Source organism: Geotrypetes seraphini, chromosome 8 (genome assembly GCF_902459505.1).
Source record: "Geotrypetes seraphini chromosome 8, aGeoSer1.1, whole genome shotgun sequence".
In the NCBI taxonomy this organism is placed as follows: Eukaryota; Metazoa; Chordata; class Amphibia; order Gymnophiona; family Dermophiidae; genus Geotrypetes; species Geotrypetes seraphini.
The window spans coordinates 130,253,476-130,275,874 of record NC_047091.1 but is presented as its reverse complement, the minus strand read 5'-3'; the positions used below and the strand labels follow the sequence as shown (position 1 = coordinate 130,275,874).

At 45.9% G+C, this 22,399-nt stretch overlaps 2 protein-coding genes across 8 annotated transcripts in view; one reads left to right on the top strand and one right to left on the bottom strand.

Annotated features, from left to right (window-relative positions):
• The window catches only part of PRR14L (proline rich 14 like), a 98,414-nt gene extending 84,365 nt beyond the window's left edge, over positions 1–14,049 (top strand). For 6 of the 7 annotated variants that reach the window (XM_033956662.1, XM_033956664.1, XM_033956663.1 and 3 more), the window contains 5 exons: positions 6,465–7,172; positions 7,313–7,478; positions 8,405–8,511; positions 9,111–9,182; positions 10,091–14,049. In XM_033956662.1, coding sequence (XP_033812553.1) covers positions 6,465–7,172; positions 7,313–7,478; positions 8,405–8,511; positions 9,111–9,182; positions 10,091–10,367 — 1,330 coding nt within the window. In that variant the 3' untranslated portion in view covers positions 10,368–14,049. The remainder of the gene's footprint in view (positions 1–6,464; positions 7,173–7,312; positions 7,479–8,404; positions 8,512–9,110; positions 9,183–10,090) is intronic. The other variant, XM_033956665.1, reaches the window with a different exon arrangement.
• A 137-nt stretch (positions 14,050–14,186) lies between these two features.
• The window catches only part of LOC117365813 (saxiphilin-like), a 67,146-nt gene continuing 58,933 nt past the window's right edge, over positions 14,187–22,399 (bottom strand). The window contains 1 exon segment of the mRNA XM_033956674.1: positions 14,187–14,502. Within this exon segment, the coding sequence (XP_033812565.1) occupies positions 14,453–14,502 (50 nt within the window). The 3' untranslated portion in view covers positions 14,187–14,452.

Sequence of the window (22,399 nt, the reverse complement as noted above, 5' to 3'; positions counted from 1 at the left end):
GCTGATTCTCAAAAAGCTATCTGGACCACCCCCTACTCTTCCCGGGTCACGAAACGCAGTTTGGAACATAAATACAAGGTTCGGGATGTAGCGGGGTTTAGCAAAACTCCACTCCCTCACCAATCCCTGGTTGTCCGCTCTACCTTGCGGAAATCCAAGTCCTCCAAAGACTTCGCATCTACTCCATCAGTCCGCGAGATGCGCATCATGGATTCCATGGGTAAACGAGCATACCATAATTCCATGCTGTCTGGGCGAATTGCCATCCATCAGTTCTTCTATACCCAATACCTCTATTCTAACATGGAGGATATGAGAAAACTGGTCGAGACCTTACCGGTGCCCACGCAGGAGGCTTTTAATGCCATCCTCTCCAACTTCAAAAAATGCTCCAGGATTTGATACCGCCATGAGGGGAGCAGCTACAGATATTTCCACCTGCAGACTGGCATGGCCGCAATGCTCTAAACTGGGGGTGGACATCCATGCAATGGTGGCGGATGCTCCTTGTCTCGGAGACAGCTTGTTTGGAGACAAGGTTAAGGATCTTATTGAGGGGCTTAAAGCGGATCGCACCACACTGGATGCTCTGGAGGAGGATACCGCACATCACTCGAAACAACCCTTTCAGAAACAGCTATCTTCTCAACGGCAATTCAATCCCAGGAAGTCATTTTCTTCTGCCAGACAGTTTGCTCCATATCCGCAGAAGCCATTTCGGCCCTATCGGCAGCAATCCTCCAACAGAGCCCCGCGAGACCGTCGCTCTCCTAAACCCGCTCAGCCTGCGGGCCAGAAGCCCCAACCCTCTTTTTGACAACCCTCCCCTTCCCGCTGTTCCGGTGGGAGGTCGGTTGAGGTTTTTTCTCCAGACCTGGCGAGATATAACCACATACACCTGGGTCTTGCGCATCATTCCACATGGATACCGCCTTCGCTTCCTAGCTCCTCATCCTTGGTGCCCCCCTTCCCACCATTCACTTCAACCATCCCACCTGCTTCCTTTGCAACGGGAATTGTCTCGATTGCTGGACATTCGGGCCGTAGAGCCAGTTCCCGAACACCAGTGGGGCCAGGGGTTCTATTCCCGTTACTTCCTCATTCCGAAGAAGACGGGAGGCGTTCGCCCGATTTTGGACCTACGGAACCTAAACAAATTCATCACGTCCATATACCTTCAGGATGCCTATCTGCATATTCCCATCCATTCCTCTCACAGGCAGTATCTCCGTTTTGTGTTTCAGAACCTTCACTACCAATACTCAGTTCTCCCTTTTGGCCTCTCGTCAGCAACAAGGGTCTTTTCCAAGTGCGTCATCCCCATAGTAGTGCATCTGCGCAACCGGAGCTTGTCCATCTTCCCCTACCTGGACGACTGGCTTATTTCGGCTATGATGCCCTGCCTAACACGCCATGCTTTGAGCCAAACCATCAACCTCCTTCTACAGTTGGGTTTTCTTCTCAATTTTCCAAAGTCTCATCTCCTACCATCGCAATCCCTTCAATTCATCGGAGCAACTTTCCAGACTCAGCAAACTATGGTTTTCCTCTCGTCACTGCGAGCCCAGGTCACCCATCAGCTGATTTCAACCTGGTACCCAGGACTCTGGGTCACGGCCAGAGACGTCCTCACCTTGCTTGGACACATGGCGGCCACAGTGCAAGTGCTACAGTTTGCTCGCCTAAAGATGAGACCGATCCAATGGTTTCTCAAAACCCATTGGAACCAGTTCCTTCGGCCTCTTTCCACGAAACTACAATTAACACCCCAAGTCCTTCAGGACTTGCAATGGGGTTTTCACGTGGATCCCCTCTCTCACGGGCTTCCGTTTCATCTTCCTCAGCCTACTGTCACCATCACAACAGATGCCTCCAAGAAAGGCTGGGGCGCTCATCTCCTCTCTTGGTCCACGCAGGGCACCTGGTCCCCAGCATTAGCTCGCTGCAGCATAAACTTCCTGGAACTGCATGCCGTCCATATAGCTCTGCAGGTGTTCCACCACCACTTGCTCCATCAGATCATCTGGATCCGTACCGACAACCAGGTTGCCATGTTCTATGTGAACAAACAGGGGGGATGGGCTCCTCTCGCCTATCCCGCGAAGCAGTCTCCATTTGGAACCTCACTCTCCGGCTCCACTCCACCCTACAGGCGGTCTACCTTCCGGGCACGGACAACCAGCTCGCAGACAGACTCAGCAGGCAACTCAGTCCTCACGAATGGTCGCTTCGGAACGCAGTTACGCGACAAATTTTGGCAACTTGGGGCACTCCTCACGTCAACCTCTTGGCATCCCAGACGAACGCCAAATGTCCCAGATTTTGCTCCAGGTACGGAGAACCAACCTGTCTGGCAGACGATGCGTTCCTCCTCCACTGGTCCCAGCATCTCCTCTATGCGTTTCCTCCGATTCCTCTGATTGGAAAGGTTCTTCAAAAAGCCATCGCAGACAATGCCTCCCTGATCCTCATCACACCGTATTGGCCGCGTCAAGCCTGGTTCCCCGTCCTCCTCAACCGGGCTTCTCAGGCTCATTGGATTCTCCCGCTGTTCCCGGATCTTCTCATACAACACGACGGCCAGTTGCTACACCCCAATCTTCCGTCTCTCAAATTGACAGCCTGGCTACTGCTCCCACGCTGACCGGGGACTCTGCCCTCCCTCCGGAGGTCCTGCACATCCTTCTTGCCTCCAGAGCTCCTGTGACTCAACGCTCCTACTCCGCCAAATGGGCCCGTTTCCAGCGCTGGTGCTTCACCCATCTTGTTCACCCCAGCACCTCGCCCTTGGCTCCGGTCCTCCGCTACCTTACCTCTTTGCAAGTCTGCGGATTATCCTACACCTCCATTCGCCTTCATCTGATGGCCATCTCAGTGTACCACGACCCCGTGGACGCGGTCTCTCTGGTACGCCATCCTGTGGTCAAGCGCTTCTTCAAGGGACTTCTTCGTCTGCATCCTCCCCTCCGACCTCCGGTGCCGGTCTGGGATCTCAACCTTGTGCTGCAGGCTCTCATGGCTCCCCCATTTGAACCTCTCTCTGTTGTACCACTCAAATTCCTTACCTGGAAGACGATATTCCTGGTAGCTATTACCTCGGCTCGCCGAATTGGAGAACTCCATGCCTTGGTATCCTATAGTCCCTATACCCAGTTTCTTCATGACCTTCGCCAGAGGCCGAACGACTCCACACACTGGACTGTGCCAGAGCTCTCCGCCTCTATTTGGACAGAACTGCGACTCCTCGGCGCCCGTCTCAGTTGTTCCTCTCCATCCGTCCAACTTCCTTTCCTAGACCAGTTTCGAAGTTGACATTGTCCTCTTGGATTACCCAGCTCATTGCGTACTGTTACGCCTCCGCCTCCGGGCCTGCTCTTCAGGAGATCCCTCCTCATGTCACGGCTCATGACCTCCGAGCTATGGTTACCACCTGGGCTAACCTTCGCCTCGCGCCTCTCCATGAGATCTGTCGAGCGGCTACCTGGTCCATGATTCATACCTTTGCCAAGCACTACTGCCTTGATGTGGAATCCGGCGCAGATGCATCACTGGGTTCTACGGTCCTACAAGCGGCTTTATGAGGCGTCAACTTCCCTCCTCCTCTCCGTCTCAGGTAACAGATCTTTATTATTATTATAATAGCATGTTGTTATTCTGTTACCTTCAGCTCGGGAGGCACCTTCATGTGTGGCTGTAAGATCCCTGTCCAGGGAGAAATAGAAGTTGCTTACCTGTAACAGTAGTTCTCCTTGGACAGATGGATCTTACAGCCACACAATCCCGCCCAGCCTCCCCTATTGTTGCCGCCAGCTTTGTACCTAACTGTGTTTGCCGGTTGGGGGTGTGCTTATATAGGGGCCAGGTGGGATACTTTAGGGCGGGAGGGCTGGCACATGCGCAAAGCTCTTTAGCTTTGCAGCTTTTAGACTGCCGGGTTGGCTCCGTCACGGGGACGTCACCTTCATGTGTGGCTGTAAGATCCATCTGTCCAAGGAGAACTACCGTTACAGGTAAGCAACTTCTATTTCTGCTTCCATGTGCTCTGAACGCTATTTCCAGGGCTTCCTGTTTATTCACTCTTTTTTTTTCTCCACTTCCTGACCTATATCCTTCTTTCATAATCAACCTTTCTTCCATTTTTCTTCCTCCTTTTCAAATTTGTCTAGTTCCCTTCATAGGCACCATCATTTCCTCTCTTCCTTCTCCCTACTCCATGATCATCATTTTTCTCCTTCCCTCCCCTGTCACTATCTCTCTTATTTTTTTCCATCCCTGATTTTCAGCATCTAGCTCTGTCAAACATCAACCCCACCCCCATCCACACCTGTTTTTCCCATCAAATCTTCCTATGCACCTTCCCCTCCCCCCATCATGGCCCACGATCTCTCTCACTCCTTCTTTGTTCAGATCTTCCTGCATTCCTGAATCATCCTTCTTCCCCCCCCCATAGTCCAATATATTTCTCCTCCCTCTGCAGTCAGGTATCTCTCCCTTTCCCCCACGGTCCAGTATCTCTCCTCCCCCACAGTCTGGTTTCTCCTCCCTCTTCCTGTGGTCTAGTATCCCTCCTTCCTACCTTTCATAGGTATTGCAAGTGTGTAAGGCACAGCACTGCTAGTGGGCTACCCAGCTCCAGAGTCTATAGCATTCCCAGCTACAGGGGAACAGGAAATTATTTTAGTTGCATTTGAGCGGTCACAGTTGAACAGGAGACATGTGCAGTGTTTTCACGCTGGTATATATGAGCACATCTTGCATTAGCCTTTAGTTTCCAAGAGATTTTGTTTTTGTCTTTGTGAGGTGAAATCAAGTAAAGATACATTGTGATTAGGACCCCTGATGCCAGCAATTAGCCGAAACATGGGCTGTGTCAGATCAGCTCAAATAAAGCACCTCATACTTCTATTCTTAAGGCCAATAGTGGTGTTCCAGTTCTTGAGGCCAATCTACAAAGACATTGATAAGGGAGAGCAGTTCAAAAGAAAGTCACCAGAATGAGGTCGGGCCATCAGCCTAAGCTGTGTACAGAAAGACTGAAGGAACGAAAAGGAGCAAAATGATGCAAATATTAAAATATATGACAGGATTCAGTACATAAGGCACCAGAAGGAGAAGCTCAGGACAGAGGGATTGAAAGGAGAGAGGACAAAAGAAACATGAGAAAATACTTTTTCACCGAGAGGCAGAAGATATATGGAACAGCCTTCTGGCAAAAAGCAATAAGAACCAAAACTGACAGAATTCAAGCACATGTCGGAAAGAGAAAACTACAGATATGTAAGATCCTGACAAATGTACAGACCGGAGAAACTGGGCATTCCTTCAGAGATCTGTTTCTGGAAATCAAATGGAAAAGAAACGATAGAACAAGGTTGTGAAGTGGTTAGTAGTTGTATTAGAAAATATTTCTTCACGGAAAGGGAAGTAGTGAAGACAAAAATAGTAATAGAAATTAGAAACGTTTCGGATCAGTTCAAGCTCCTATTGCTGACCTACAAGTGTGTTCATTCTGTTGCACTTCAATATCTTTCCTCTCTTCTCTCCTTATACACCTCCCGGAGAACTCCATTCTTCAGATAAGCCACTCTTAGCTTTTCTTTTCTCCTCCACTGCCAATTCCAGACTTTGTTCCTTTCATCTAGCTTCACCCTATGCCTGGAATAAATTACCCAAGTTTGTCCATCAAGCCCCTTCCCTTACCGTTAATATAGCCTTCAATCCTTAACCCTACTCCTCTGCCCTCCAACCCAGCCAGCTGATTAACCGTTCCCCTTAACTGTATCCATGACATCCTGTTTGTTTGTCTTGGCTATTTAGATTGTAAGCTCTTTCAAGCAAGGACTGTTTTCTTCTTTGTGACTGTACAGCGCAGCGTATGTCTGGTAGTGCTATAGAAATAATTAATAATAGTAGGATCCTTAGCTGGAATAAGCACTAAGAAGTCAGGATTCAGTGGAGTGCTTGCTGCTTAAACATGTACAGGATACACTATCATATATCCTTAGGCTAGCTAAAAATTCACATACCTGGTAAGTCATATCACTGAATATCTATGCCCATAACTTTCATACAGATAAACTATCTTCATATACTATCTATGTAACTTTACAGATAAAGAGGCACTACTATTTCTACATTCAGACTTTGATAAGTTATGAGGGCAATAACTGAATATCACTGCCAAAGGCCTCTTAAATTTTATATGGAGAAAGTTTGGCCACATATCAACTTATTCAGCCAAAATGTATCCATTTGCCAGTTGCTAATTTTGTGCAGCCAGCCTAAGTGTGTTTGAAAATTGACCACAGGGGATCCTTAGCTTTGGATGAGTGAGATTTGAGGTTCTGCCACACAAATTAATTTGAGCAGATGAGTTTTCTTATGATCTTTAGTTGCTACTGTATTTTATATTTTCATGATATAAAATTCCTGCATTTTATTTTACTTTTCTATATTTATGTCAGACTGCACCACACTCTGCTTCCACAAGTGCCGCCATTCTGCACCTCTCAGTCATTGCAACACGTAGGAACCACAGGAATCTTGGATCTGCCCCATACCTCTCAACATGTGGAAACTATGGGAATCTCAGAGCTGTCCTGTGCACCACAGCCTCTCCAGCCCATAGGAGCCACAGAGCTGTCCAGCATCTTTTGCCCCCAGGATATGAGAGCCACGGGGACCTCAAAACTGGCCTCTCAGTCTCTTCAAAATGTGGAAGTTGTGAAGGGATCAGACTTGCTATGCCTGCCTGTGCCACTTCAGAATAAAGGAACACCTGCAGAGTTAAGCTTAGCAAGCACATTACTGCCTGTCCAGAATCTAAAAGCTTTGGAGTCTTTAGACATACCACATCTACCTTTACATCCTGGAGTTACTGAAAACACTACTGCAGGCTCAATGCACAGACCTCAACCTCTTCACAACATTAAAAGCTCAAGGATTGTAGGCTCCCCATGTGTTCCCCGACCTCTCCAGAGTATGGCTACCACAAGGAGCACAGCTTTACCACATGTATCACTAACTTTCCAGAGTACAGGAGCCTTGGCAGTCTCTGGTTTGCCACTTGTGCCTCAGCATGTCCTAAATGTGGCAGCCACAAGTATCTTAATCTGGCCACATGTGCCTTTCCACAACACAGAAGCCACAGAGACTTCAGACTGTGAACTGAGGTAAGTAGCTGTTCTAACAGTGATTTCCATTAACTCCTTTCCCCTCCCCTCCCCTATCTCTTTTTCTATGACCTACCTCCCTCTTCTGCCTTCACTTACTGTTTGTCTTTTCATACTATTTTTCTCTTCTAATTAAATAGTACACTGGAAACTTTATCTCTTCATGCCATACCAAAGACTTGTTTGGATCCAGGTTGGGTGGTTTCTGCAACAGAGTTTGAACTCCATCCATTGGATGAGTATGAAGTAATCCCTAAAGAGTTTGCCAAAGTTGAAGGCAGTAGTAGCAGCAGCAGAGATCAAGTGGTGAGTATCTCAGTGATGTGCCCTAGGAATTATAGTAACAAACCCTCACTTGCCTGCAGTTCCTGGAGCATTCGGATAGGCCAAATTTTGTGACTGCTATCCTTTGGACACCCTCACAGAAGAAGGTTCCTCTGTACTTAAATACCTTAGTTTGAGGGTAGATGAAGATGCAATCCTGAGGTACAAATGTTGTTCCTTCCCAGGACTGAGCTAGTCCTCTTCATATGCATCCTTTCCAAAATTTGTCAAAGTAACAGGACAGCTTCCTTGCCTCTCCTGGGCCCGGAGCAGTGCCTGGGGTTGGTAGAACTCTCTCTCCTCGACACAAATGCTCTAGAGCAGGGATAGGCAACCACAGGCCTCAAGGGTCATATCCCAGCTGGGTTTTCAAGATGTCCACAATGAATATGCATTAGATTGATTTGCATGTACTGCTTTCATTGAATGCAAATATATCTCATGCATATTCATTGTGTTAATCTTGAAAACCTGACTGAATTGCACCCTTGAGGATCATGGTTGCCCACCTCTGCACTAGTATGGTTTTCTTGGATACTTGATGTAGTTTATACATGTCCAACCTAAGATAGAATTGCTCAAAATTAAATGTGCCTTTTCCCAGATGCAGTCTACCAAATCTGTCCTCATTTCCCAAAAAAATCCAAAAACCGGATTACATGGATATATTGGGTTCACATAGGTTAAAGGCTATACTAAATGAAAGACCCAAAGAAGCATCTGATACAAAGGTGATTTATGCAAAAACAGTAACAAAGTTCAAGAAAGTCTGGGATAAGTATACAGTGAACGTTAAGGCTGGATATAAGCTGACATTGCTTAACATTATAACAAAAAATTAGTATACCAAATGGGACTTAACAATCCTCTTCTGTCTGTTCCCATGTCTTATGGTTTTCTGTTGATAGAAGGCAGAAGAAAGGAGGCCACGGAGAGTTTCTCAAATCCGCATCAGGAAAACAGTACCGAAACCAGACCCAAATCTCACCCCAATGGGTCTTCCACGAGCAAAGAGGTACGTCTGTACCATTACTTTGTCAGAATTTTCTTTATATGGTGGCATGCTAAGATGGTATTCTTCAGTAAGTGATAACTGTTGCAGCTTCTCTCAGTAAAGATTCTGTAACAGATGCATTTGCATGCTAGGGATTTTTTTTTTCTATAGTCATAGCATAGCTATGGAGATTCATCAGGAAACTAATTCATTGGTATTTAGAAGGTTATAATCACCTTGTTTCCTTAAAGCTGGATTTCTCATGCTCTTAGTTCAGAATTAGCCTGGTCATTTGTAGTTTGGTTATACTTTAATTCCAATTTTTGATGTTTGCTATTGTACATTGCTTCGGATGGACAGCTCAGAATACTGTATGAGGGAGCTCCAAACTGGGGCATGAGAAGAAGGGTTGACAGAAAATGGTGTATGAAGAACTGCCACCAAGGACAAGCAGGAGGAGGAAGGGAGTTGGCAGAGAATCTTTAACATAGGGGATGAGAAGAGGGAGATTGACAAAGAGAGTTTATGAAGAATCACCAGCATGGGGGAGAGGGGTTGATGGAAGAGAGTGTTTGAAGAATCTCCTGTATGGATCATCTGCTGTTTATTTCATTTTCAAGGTTAAAGAAGAAGGAATTCAGTTTGGAGGAAATTTACACAAACAAGAACTACAAATCTCCTCCTGCAGCCAGGTGAGCTGAAAGGATGAATGCTAAAGATGTATGAGCTAGTGGACTGCATGTGCTTAAAGCCAAAAAATTGGAGAACTGTAATGTAGGGGTGAGATTTAAAGCCAAGCCATGGTAAGGCATAATGGGTGAATAAGTAAGAAGTGAGAAAGCTTAATGTTGGGAGTGGGCATCGCTTGGGAAGTTGTATGGTATAATGTGTGTTCGGTAAGGGGCAGGATGATGTAATATATGTGTATGTGGGAGAATTGTAGGTTGAAAGGTGGGAAAGTGTAATATGTTGGGTGAAAGGCAGGGCATACAGGGAGAGAGAGGGCATATCTAATCTAATCTTCTATTTGTGTGTTGCTCATACCTGCGTAGGCTCTAGGTGACTTAGAGAAGGAGGTGGGGGGGCGGAGTCCTGGATAGGGGAAGAGGGAAGACTTGAAGGAAGGTGGCTGAATGAGAGATTGAAAGATTCATTTAGGTTCAGTTGTCAAAGAGAGAGGTAGGATGGTGTAATGTGTATCCAAGTTTTATTTAAAATTTGATATATTGCCTTAAAAAAGTTGTCTAAGCAGTGTACAGGGTCATAATATAAAATTTATAAAATCATTGGGGAAACAGAATTAGGACAAAACAGTCATAAATTAATTAGAATAGGAGGGATAGGGGGGAGAAATACAATAGGACAGAAGAACAAAAAGAGTTAACACAATCGGTGGGGAATATGCTCTTCCTTCTTTTGTATTGGTCTGAGGATAGGGTGGTATTGAGTGAGATACAAAACAGTGCAATGCATTTGGGGGGGGGGGTATTGAATGAGAGCAAATGTGTGATAACATGATTTGGGTGTATGCAGCCTCTGCTCTTTGTTTTGCTTTTTATAGCCATAAGCTGACAAACGTGCACTCTTACCTTCTCTCCAGGTCCCTGGAAACTATCTTTGAGGAGCCAAAGGAGAAAAATGGTTCTCTGATATCTATCAGCCAGCAAAAGAGGAAGAGACTGCTGGAATTTCAGGACTTCACCATTCCACGAAAGAGGAAATCACGTGGCAAACTTAAAGTAGTGGGTAGCAACACAAGGGGCAGAAAGGCTGCAGTGGAATGCAGTGACCTGGATGCTATCTTAATTCAAAAGCTGACAGACCTGGAAGCCTTCCTTGCTCAGGAAGATAAACAGGATGGTGCATGTGGGAGCTGAGGAGAAATGGTGCTGGAGCTAATCTGATGTTACGTACACCTCCATACTGGACAGATGCAGGTCTCCCGGTGTGATACAGAATTGCTCAGTGAAAAGTAGTACATTCATATTGTTTCAATTAGGATGAGCAGAATGTGAGATGGGCCTGCTTTAGGCATTTCTCTTTCTTGTATATGATGCAATGATTGTACAAGGGATTCATATGCTTTCTTGAGCAGGGTGTCCAGGTCCCTCTTTCTCTCTTCATGATCACTAATATATGGCAGCAAGCCTAGAGCTGAACTGATGAATGTGGTCCTGAAGAAGTTTACTGGGTTCTTCTCCTCACACTTAATCTCAAAACAGTTCCTGCTGGGTTTGAATGAAACCTCTAAGCATGTACATTTGTTTTGTCCCATCATGTTTGGAAAAGGTGGCCATGGAGGCTATAATTTGAGCTTTTAAATGCTGTTGAGCGCCTTTGCTGGGTTGCTAGCAGTATTTGTACACCTCATTGTTTAGGCTATGGTGTGAAACCTTTTACCTGCTGAAGTATGAGCCAGACTTGTCCACAAAGCATTGCTTACCAGTGTGACACCTGGGAGGAAGGGATGGATCACTGTGTTCCACTTCGGCGAAGTACTCTGTGCTACTTATGAGATATGTGCCTCTGAGAGGGTACAACACCCTGTGCTGTTTCTGTGGCACAACTGAAAGAGGGGGAGCTTCTCCTGTACCATGTCAACTTATTCTATCAAGATAAACTGTTAATAGCTGTAGCCAAAGCAATTAAGAAGCTCCCACTATCTACATACTTGAATAGAATACATTCCCAGGGCATAACTGAAAAAATACTTTGCAAAATGTTGCACCCATTTTGAGATTGGGAAGCAAGTTCTCTGAATTCTGCTATTACATGCTGATTCCGCTACAGCCCTATGGGAAGTTGATTGGTGGATTCTGGCCCCAGCTCAAGCTTCTACTCCCATTTGGGAGTGATGGCTTCTGTGGCTGTAGTAGCCTGTTAAGATGGCAGATGGCAAGCACCAGACTGAACTGTGCTCTAACTCCTCATTCTGCATTGCTATGATTCTAGAACAGTGGCCTCATATCATGCACCACATCTCACCCTGAAATTCTACTCTTGTTCTAATTTATGGACAAAAATAAAACTTCAGAGATAATGACAGTGCTTTCTGATTGGTGGTCATTTTGCCCAAGATTATGAATCCTGACTCAGTGTAAGAAGGGGAATGCCTTAGGTTAGATGTCAGAGGCTGTTTACAGAATAGATTCAGTTTTTGTATATCTTCAACAGGTTCACATAAGACAGCAGAATTTTCCATGCTGGATATAGTGAAGGATGTTTCTGGTTCATTTAATGTCAGTGGACTGCAAGAGTAATGCTATATAGTGCAAAAACAATATTGCTGACTTGTAACAACTATTTTCCATTGCATCTCTTTTTACATGCAGCAGTCTCCTCTGCACTTCAGTTCTATAGCTCTAGAAATGAATGCGCTCGGGGGGGGGGGGGGGTTGTATGTATGGTCAGTCCTGCTGTAGGAGGAAAACACTTGTTACAGGAGAACAATGATGCTTTTTCTATCAACAAGCTGTCCCCTTGAGGCTGGTTATGTGCTCAGAAGGCAACTGTGCCAGTCTCAATTGTCATCTTCTGCAGCTAAACTTGGAAGGTGGACAACAATGCTGTCAAGGAGTTACTAAAGACAGGCTCTTGGACTTGCGGAGACATGCAACCGCAGTACTTGAATTCAGCTTGAGTGCGATCACAGTCCATGCAGACTAGACACTTATAACGTTCTGAGTGTCAAAATAGAAACACAACAGCAGATAAAGACCAGTTTAGTGAATCTAGGTTTAAGTGATTTAAACCTACTTCTCTGTGCACTAGGATACATGAGACTGTGAAACTTAGTTTAGATACCACCCATCTCAAAACTCACTGAGTGCCTAGTGACAATGGCAAAGGATGAAGCTGTAGGTCTGAGAGTGGCATTGTTTTTATGGGAAATGCTGTAGTATCAGCCTTGAGTTTAACACCATAAAACAGGGTACTTTAGCACTGAAACAGAACGTAATATCATCTTTCACATTCTCATCTGTTTAGTTTTCTAATACTAGCCCTGAAAAAGACATTAATGTGAAAAGCCTTCAGTTCCCTTGCAGAGACAGCATTGACAAAAACTGTGAATGAATAGACACAGCAAAGGCCCCTGTTTTTTCTGAGTCTTAGCTCAATCACAGAAAATCAAAGCATCAAAAAGGGGATAAGACAGGGCTGTGACTGCATCAGGCTTCCATGAACAGGAAGTAAGAGTCCAATCTATTCTTTAATCAGTATTTTCCCCCTACATATCAAGGGGGGCCTTCACCAATCCAGAGGCAGCCTCCTGACACTCTTCCTCTACCTCCTCCAAAAGCTTGTTTCTAGCACTGCCTCTGGCACAGCAGTTTGGATTTTCCATGAGATTGAACTTTGGAAATCCTGGACCCCAAATTGTTCAGCTTCAGTAACAGCCTATTAATACTGCAAAAAAAAAAAAAAAAACAGCTGTTGTAGAAGTGGTGGCTGGGGTTTAACAAAGCGGGGGAGATCTGGTTTAAAAAGGCTGGCGTTAGACTGATGCTAGCTGTTGCTGAGGATTGAGACTAACTGGGAGTTCATACTTTTACTTGCACATGTTACTTAAAGTGTGATTGAGCTAGATTGGCTGCATCATTGAATGGGGGATACCCCCTGTGCTTTATTGCCCAGAGTGCTTAGCCCGGGCCACTTTGCCCAGCATTGGGCCTGGCTCTCACACTGAAGTATTTTTGTCAAAATATCCCCTGCTTAAAGGACAACAAAGATCACTCCTTTAGGCAAAGAAATCAAGCAGACTACAGCTGGGGAGGGAGGCTAGCTATTAACCTGTTTATATTCATATTAATATAAAGATATGACAATATTTGATAAGCTGCAGGTTGTGGCCTGACTTAATATCTGCAGACTGACGTGGCTCTCACCAGCTCTTCTACCCATCACACTATGCCATGCACTCCCAGACCTCCTCTCACATGGTCACTCCATTCCACACAAATACTGTCATCTGTATCAGGTCTCCTGCACACTGCATGATAACTGTACTTCTTCAACTCTCACCAGGTCTGTTGCTCATTGTATAGTCACTGAACTCTTGCATTGATACCATTTGCTAGGTCTCCTATCCAGCACATGATCACTGAGCAACCATGCAGTAGTGTGACCTTCACCAGAATTGCTCATTGCACTATTAATGGTTTTCTTTTCTTTTTATTTCTTTTCATAATTTCAAGATAACATTTCACAGAAATACTTGTTAAAACAGAGCAAGTATCATTTAAAGAAAACCACCTGTCAATGTTTTCTCCTGCACTGCTGTGACTCTTATCAGGGCTCCTGCTTATCACTAGGCTATGTCCTTTTTCCCACCGCTGTAACTTTACCTGGTATGAAATCATGGATCAAATGAAATTTTCTGGGCAAAGCAGAAAAGGAAGAGCAGGGAGGTGAAGAGAGTTTATGAAGAAAGCTGCAAGAAGGGTGGAGGGAGATCTTGTGAAATGTTACATGAACATGAGGAGGGAAGAGGGATTTTGTGGGATCAAGACTAAAGGAGGATGAGAAGAAGGGGTATGAGATTAACCCTAGAAAGGAGGATGATAGGACAGAAGACACAGAAGATTTTCATGGTAAGGCTAGACCAGAAAGAGCAATGAAAAGAAACATGGAGAGATATACACAGAGGCTCTCTCTGGACTCTTTATATACTCCAGATTTGCAGGAAATGCTACCGGCTGCTACTTGCTTTTCAATCTCCCCTCCCCCAGCACTCCAGTATGCTCAAAAAAGATAATGAATGATCTTCTGATGCTCCCATGAAGAAAGATTATGTGCTGTTGGATAAGGGTGTGCTGCCATCTGCAATTCTAGATACAGTAGTGTTTTCTTCAATATACATTCAGTCCTATGGCTGCTGTAGCCATCTCTGTGTTTATCCTTGCACAATGCACTTTCTGTGTAGACAAGATGTACAGTTTCTGTGACTGAAGAACTGGTTCCATCATTTTTCAGAAGATCTGCAGCCATCTTGGTTACAGAATTCTAGAATACCTTTAAAACATAAAAAGTGTCTTGAGCAAATACTTGAGCCTTTTAAAATAATGTGCATCCTTAAGCAATATTTGTCAGATATGGATTTGTTAAGTGCTGAATGTTCTATCCCTTCTACTCACCATGGCTGAACTTAAGAATTCTACAGATAAATGTCACACCCCACTTTGGGACCAATATAAGAACATAAGAATTGCCACTGCTAGGTCAGACCAGTGGTCCATCATGCCCAGCAGTCCGCTCACGTGGCAGCCTTCTGGTCAAAGACCAGCACTCTAACTGAGACTAGCCCTACCAGCGCACGTTCTTGTTCAGCAATAACTTGTCTAACTTTGTCTTGAATCCTTGGAGGGTGTTTTCCCCTTTAACAGCCTCTGGAAGAGCGTTCCAGCTTTCTACCACTCTCTGGCTGAAGAAGAACTTCCTTACGTTTGTACGAAATCTATCTGTGCTTTATCCCAGGACAAGCAGGCAGCATATTCTTGACTGATGGGTGACCTCCAAGCTAACAAAAAGAGGGATGGAGGGAAGGTTGGCCATTAGGAAAACAAATTTTGCAAAACAGATTGGCCGAAGTGTCCATCCCGTCTGGAGAATGCATCCAGACAATAGTGAGATGTAAAAGTATGAACTGAGGACCAAGTAGCAGCTTTGCAGATTTCCTCAATAGGAGTGGAACGGAGGAAAGCCACAGATGCTGCCATAGCTCGGACTCTATGGGCCGTGACAGAACCTTCCAGTGTCAGTCCGGACTGAGCATAACAGAAAGAAATGCACGCTGCAAGCCAATTAGACAACATACGTTTAGAAACAGGACGTCCCAATTTATTCGGATCAAAGGACAGAAAGAGTTGAGGGAATGATCTGTGGGGTTTAGTACGCTCTAAATAGTAAGCTAAAGCCCGCTTACAGTCCAAAGTATGCAGAGCCTGTACTCCAGAATGAGAGTGAGGTTTCGGAAAGAAGACAGGCAGAACAATAGATTGGTTGAGATGGAATTCAGAGACAACCTTAGGGAAAAACTTTGGATGTGTACGCAGAACCACCTTGTCATGATGAAAGACTGTAAAAGGTGGATCCGCCACTAGTGCATGTAGCTCACTGACCCTCCTGGCAGAGGTTAGAGCAATAAGGAAGACCACTTTCCAAGTGAGAAACTTGAAAGGAGCCGTAGCCAAAGGTTCAAACGGAGGTTTCATCAAGGCGGAGAGAACCACATTAAGATCCCAGACTATAGGGGGAGCCTTAAGAGGTGGTTTCACATTGAAAAGACCCCGCATGAATCTGGAAACCAAAGGATGAGTTGAAAGGAGTTTTCCATGAACTGGCTCATGAAAAGCAGCAATAGCACTGAGGTGGACTCTGATGGAAGTAGACTTGAGACCAGAGTCAGACAAAGAAAGAAGGTAATCCAACAAGGTCTCCACTGCAAGGGACGTAGGATCATGATGATGAAGAAGACACCAGGAAGAAAACCGTGTCCACTTCTGATGATAACATTGAAGAGTGGCAGGCTTCCTGGAGGCATCCAGAATAGAACGAACGGACTGGGACAAAAGAGTATCATTCGAAGTCAGCCCGAGAGATACCAAGCTGTCAGGTGCAGAGACTGGAGGTTGGGATGCAGAAGGGTCTCCTGATGCTGAGTAAGCAGAGAAGGAAACAATGGAAGAAGAATAGGCTCCCTGGAACTGAGTTGAAGTAGAAGGGAGAACCAATGTTGCCTGGGCCATCGTGGAGCGATGAGAATCATGGTGGCCTGTTCCCTCTTGAGCTTGAACAAGGTTCGCAACATGAGAGGAAGCGGAGGGAAAGCATACAGGAACAGATTCGACCAGTCCAGGAGAAATGCATCTGCTGCTAGACGGTGAGGGGTGTAGAGTCTGGAGCAGAAGAGGGGCAGCTGGTGATTGTGAGGAGCTGCAAAGAGGTCTATCTGAGGAGTGCCCCACTGAGCGAAGATGGACTGTAGGGTTAAAGGATCGAGAGTCCACTCGTGAGGCTGAAGAATTCTGCTGAGTTTGTCCGCCAAGGAATTCTGTTCTTCCTGAATGTAGATTGCTTTCAGGAATAGTTGGTGATTTGTGGCCCAAGCCCAAATCTTCTGGGCTTCCTGGCACAAGAGGCGAGAGCCTGTCCCACCCTGCTTGTTGATGTAGTACATTGCAACTTGATTGTCTGTGCAGAGCAGGAGGACTTGAGGAAAGAGAAGATGTTGGAAGGCCTTGAGGGCATAAAATATCGCTCTGAGTTCCAGGAAATTGATGTGATGCTTCATTTCCTGGGCTGTCCAAAGACCCTGAGTTTGGAACTCGTTCAAATGAGCTCCCCAGGCATAAGTGGAGGCGTCGGTGGTGATGACAAGTTGATGAGGAGGTAGATGGAACAGAAGACCTCTGGAGAGATTTGAGGATATCAACCACCATTGTAGAGACTGACGAAGAGATGATGTCACAGATATGTGTCGAGAGCAAGGATCCGTCGCTTGGGACCACTGGGTAGCTAGGGTCCACTGAGGAGTGCGCAGGTGAAGACGTGCGAAGGGTGTGACATGAACTGTGGAGGCCATGTGACCCAAGAGTATCATCATTTGCTTGGCAGAGATGGAACGTTGTGGAAGCACCTGCTGACATAGAGATTGAAGAGTTTGAAGACGGTTGGACGGCAGGAACGCTCTCATGAGGACTGTATCCAGCACCGCCCCGATGAATTGAAGTCTCTGAATGGGGATGATATGAGATTTGGGTAGATTGATCTCGAACCCCAGAAGCTGTAGAAACAGGATGGTTTGGTTGGTGGCCAAAAGTACTGTCTGAGATGAATTGGTCTTGATTAACCAATCGTCCAGGTAAGGAAAGACCTGAAGGTGGTGAGAGCGTAGATAGGCAGCCACCACAATCAGACATTTGGTGAACACTCTTGGAGAGGAGGCAAGACCGAAGGGCAGCACCTTGTATTGGTAATGACAATGATTGATCATGAAGCGGAGGTACTGTCTGGAGGCCAGATTGATCGGAATGTGAGTATATGCCTCTTTGAGATCGAGGGAACATAGCCAGTCGCCTTGATTGAGAAGAGGGTAAAGAGTGGCCAGAGAAAGCATCCTGAATTTCTCTTTGACCAAGCATTTGTTGAGATCGCGAAGATCTAGGATGGGTCTGAGATCTCCTGTTTTTTTGGAGACTAGAAAATAACGGGCGTAGAATCCCTGTCCCTGCTGATCCAGAGGAACTTCCTCTATGGCGTTCAGAAGGAGGAGGGATTGAACCTCTTGAAGAAGGAGGAAAGACTGCAGAGTGTTCAAAGCACTCTTTTGGCAGACTTTGGGTAGGAAGAGTCTGAAAGTTGAGAGAATAGCCGTGGTGGATGATGTTGAGGACCCACTGATCCGAGGTGATGATTTCCCAACGGCTTATGTAAAGAGCAAGGCGTCCTCCTATGGGTTGTGGAAGATGGGCAGATGGTACAATACTGGCTATGTCCTGGAGAACCAAGTCAAAAGGGTTGGGAAGACTTTTGTGGAGGAGGAGGCTTCACCTGTTGTTGTTGTTGTGCTGGTCTAGGGTTTTGCCTCTGTTGTTGTCGCTGACGCCTAGGTTGTTGAGGGGCCGGTGGCAAAGGATGAGCCACATAGCGGCGTTGGTAGGCCGATTGCTGCCGAAAAGGCCTGGTAGGTGGGGTCTTCTTTTTTGTTTTGAGGAGAGTATCCCACCTAGTCTCATGAGCGGAGAGCTTTTGGGTAGTGGAGTCCATGGATTCTCCAAATAGCTCATCACCTAGGCAAGGCGATCTTGATGGTTGACATCAAGTTCTGAAACCCTGAGCCATGCCAGACGACGCATGGCCACCGACATGGCCGTGGCTCGAGAGGTCAGCTCAAATGTGTCATAGATCGACCGGACCATGAATTTGCGAAGTTGTAAAAGTGATGAAGAAGTTTGGCGAAAGGCAGATCTTTTGCGGTCAGGGAGGTACTTTTCAAAAGCAGTCAGATTTTGAATGAGATGCTTTAGATAGAATGAGAAATGAAAAGTATAATTCCCTGATCTATTAGCTAGCATCGCATTCTGATACAACCTTTTGCCAAATTTATCCATGGCCTTACCTTCTCTGCCAGGAGGGACCGAGGCGTACACACTAGCTCCCGTGGATTTCTTTAAAGTGGATTCCACCAAGAGAGACTCATGTGGAAGTTGTGGTTTGTCAAAGCCAGGAATGGGGATGACCTTGTATAAGGAGTCCAGTTTGCGAGGGGCTCCTGGGATGGTTAAAGGCGTCTCCAGATTTTTATAAAAAGTCTCTCTTAATATATCATGGAGAGGCAATTTCAGAAATTCCCTTGGAGGCTGGTCAAAATCCAGTGCATCAAGAAACGCCTTGGATTTTTTGGACTCAGCCTCCAAGGGAATAGAGAGAGAGTCACACATCTCTTTCAGAAATGAGGTGAAAGAGGTTGCATCAGGCTTAGAGGACGGATCTAAAACAGAAGGATCCTCATCAGCCGATGAACATTCCCCCTCAGAGAGAAGAGGCTCTTCGGAGTCACCCCACAGATCAGGATCCCTCACTTGAAAGCTGCGATCCCGGGATTCCGGTGTGGAAGGGTCCAGGTGTCGAGTTTTGCGTGTCGACTTACCCGACCTTAGAGAAGCGGTACCGGGAAATGTTAAGGGCTGTGTCGGTGCCGAAGTTTGCACAGCCTGGTGTAAGGACCTCGGTTCCGGCGCTAAGATCGGCATGGATACCGATGAAGCAGAATGTACCGGTACCGACAGAGTGGATGCAGATAAAAGAGGCTGCTCCACTGTCGGTTCCGGTGGCTCAGACTGGACCGGGACTGGAAGGCTCAGTTTCAAGAGAGCAGGAAGGAGCTGCTGCAATTGCTCCTTGAGCTGCACCTGCAGGACGGCGGCAATTCGCTCGTCCAGCGAAGGCACCGGTACCGCTTTTTTCTTCTGCGGTACCTTCGGTGCCGCTCGACACTCCGAAGAGGAGGAACCCGAGGTCGAGGGGCTCACCTCAATCGGTGCGGAGCGCTTCCGCGGGCGCCTCGATGTCGGCAGGACTGGGCTCACTGCTACTGAGACCGGAGGACGCTCCAGCGGGGAAGGCTTCTTAGCCGGCTTACCTGGAGGATGCGACGCCGGCGCGGTGTCGACGAGGTAGGTGCCGACTGAGACGGGGCCGATGTCGGGGCCGGTGCCGCAGAATCCGACATATCGGTACCAAACAATAACCGTTGCTGGATCTGACGGTTTTTTAAGGCTCTCTTTTTTAAAGTGGCACAGCGGGTGCAGGTGGACGCCCGATGGTCAGGACCCAGGCACTGTAAGCACCAGTTATGCGGGTCGGTGAGAGAAATGGGCCGTGCGCACCGCTGGCACTTCTTAAACCCGGGTTGGGGGGGCATGAACGTAAAAACGGCTTCTGCCAAATCGAAGGCCGAGGCCTCGATGGTGGCAGCAGGCCCCGCCGGGGCAAAACCGAAAAAAGAAAGAAAAAAGAAATTCTTTTTTTTTTTTTAAAATAAAAATAATAAAAGAAAAAAGGAAATACAATTTCCGTAGAGGTTTTCGCGAGCGGGAAGACGTATGAGGAAAAAAGTTTTCAACAGCCGTTGAAAAGTGCGTCTTCTTAGCTCCGCGGAAACTAAGAAACTGGGGACCGCGCGCCTCTGTCGGGCGGGAAGGCACTCGCGTGTGCGCGGTGCGGCCTACTAGAACTTTCCAAGTTCTTAGAGTGCAATCACTCTAAAATTGTCCGTACCGGGGCTCCGTCGGTGCCGTCACCCATCAGTCAAGAATATGCTGCCTGCTTGTCCTGGGATAAAGCATTTATTGGTCAACAATAAACCCGACGCAGCCCTTTTTTGAGGTTCCTAAATTTAAGCACATAGAAATTTTAAATTAGATAGATCTGCTGTAGGCCCACCATCATTTTGTCCAAGGTAAGTTTGTAATAGCTAATCCTAGCTGCCTTATTTCGCCAGATAAATGAGCCTACAGTTGAACGAAATACCTGATCATCTTTTTTGGTGACCCAGATAGGGATGGATTGCATGGGGTACAATAATTTGGGAAGCATTATCATTTTAACTAAAGCTATCCTGACCCACAGAGTGATAGAGAGATCTTTCCATGTTACACAAAAGTTTCTGATTTGTTCCAGATGATCTAAAACATTATATTTGTACATGAGTGTGGGTTAGCACTTAGATAAACCCCCAAATATCACATTGGCTTTTTTACTGGAGATTTTGTCAAAGTCCTATACAATCCTCAAAGCTCTATAAATGTTGTGGAGCTTGGTCCAGGTATAATAGTATATCATCTGCAAATACAAATAGGTTACCTGTCGAGTTAGATTGAAAACTCAGCAAAATAAGACTAGACTTAAAGGTTATTAGCTGATACAATGTATGTAAACCATGGAGACCAGCTGAAGCACATCTTGCTAGGCAGAGTATATCATATGACACTTCCCCTCCCCCCCAGATTCTTATTTTAAAATTTAGACCCTATGTCCCCTCTCATATACTACATCTGCATAATGATCATTTTGTACTGCCATCACCAACTCTTGCCCGCTTGAAGTCTACAAGGCATTTTGCATTATTTTTGTAGCTCCTTCCTGTTGGAATAATCTGCCCCCACACTTAAGATCTATTCATAGATTTAAAGCTAAACTTAAGGCACAATTGTTTTGTTTAGGTTTGGAGATCAGGCATTTGATGAGTGATCTTTCCTATTTTATTTCTATGTTGTTTATGTTTGTGATACTGTCCCAAATAAATGGTACTTCTTTTTGTCTAGTCTATTACTGATTTTGTTTCACTACATAGATTGCTCTGATAAGCGCACTAGTAGAGGTGATATATCAAGTATTAATAAACTAAATTCAGCTGAGTAAAGAGCTAGCCAGTTTCTCTTGACTGTATCAGATCCCTTTTTAAACAAAAAGCACAGTGCAAAGGAGAACTTCAAGGCACACATCACCCCTGAAGAGTAAGCAATCTCTTCTCACTGACCTGCTAATCACATCTCTAAGCTTTATAGGAGGAGTACTGACAGGCCTTCCTCTGTTATTGGTTGTTCGGGGACAGCTGCAGACAAGATGGCAGTGATTCTAATATCAGGTCTCTCAAGGATCACACTGACTGTGGGGAATCTCCTCTCTAGCTCACAGTAATTTCCACCATGGGCTACAGAGCAGACTCATCAAGAACACAACACACTTGTCGCAAACTGCTTGCTACTCTGACAGCACAGCAGAAACTAGCATAGCACCACCTATGAACTGCCAACCTAGGCCTCAGCCATCCACTCAAGTTACAAGATGTCTATCAAGTGTGTGCTTTGTTAATAAGACCATGCAGATGAGCCTCCTCTAAGTCCCAGCTTGAAGCTCGCAAACAGTAAAATCTGTCAGAGCAAAAAGGTACATTCTCCCAGTGGGACTCACTGAAAGTCATTCGGGCTGAAGCAATAAGGCACAGGCAATCAAACTTCCAAAGGAATGGGTGCAGAGGAGAATGAGGGAGGGAACTGGGAGCCCACAGGTGTAACACTACAAGACACTACATATTACCTCAAATATAAGAGCAAGTTCCACAAAAATGAGATGCCTTCTGCTCTAGCCACTCTTTAACCATTTATTTTTTTTATTAGAACAAAATCCCTATCCTAACTGACTGACCAAACTGTATAGAATAGCTCAGATCATCTAATGATACTAACATATGGAACCAGAGGCAGCACAAAATGCTATATGCAGGAGAACATATACCCATGTGTCTCGAATGGTGTGGAAGGACAACAAGAAACCTGGTAAAAATCAGGGGGTTTTAAGTGTACTGGAGCCTCACATGTTGGGAGGAAAGAGGATTCATTTGAGCTGT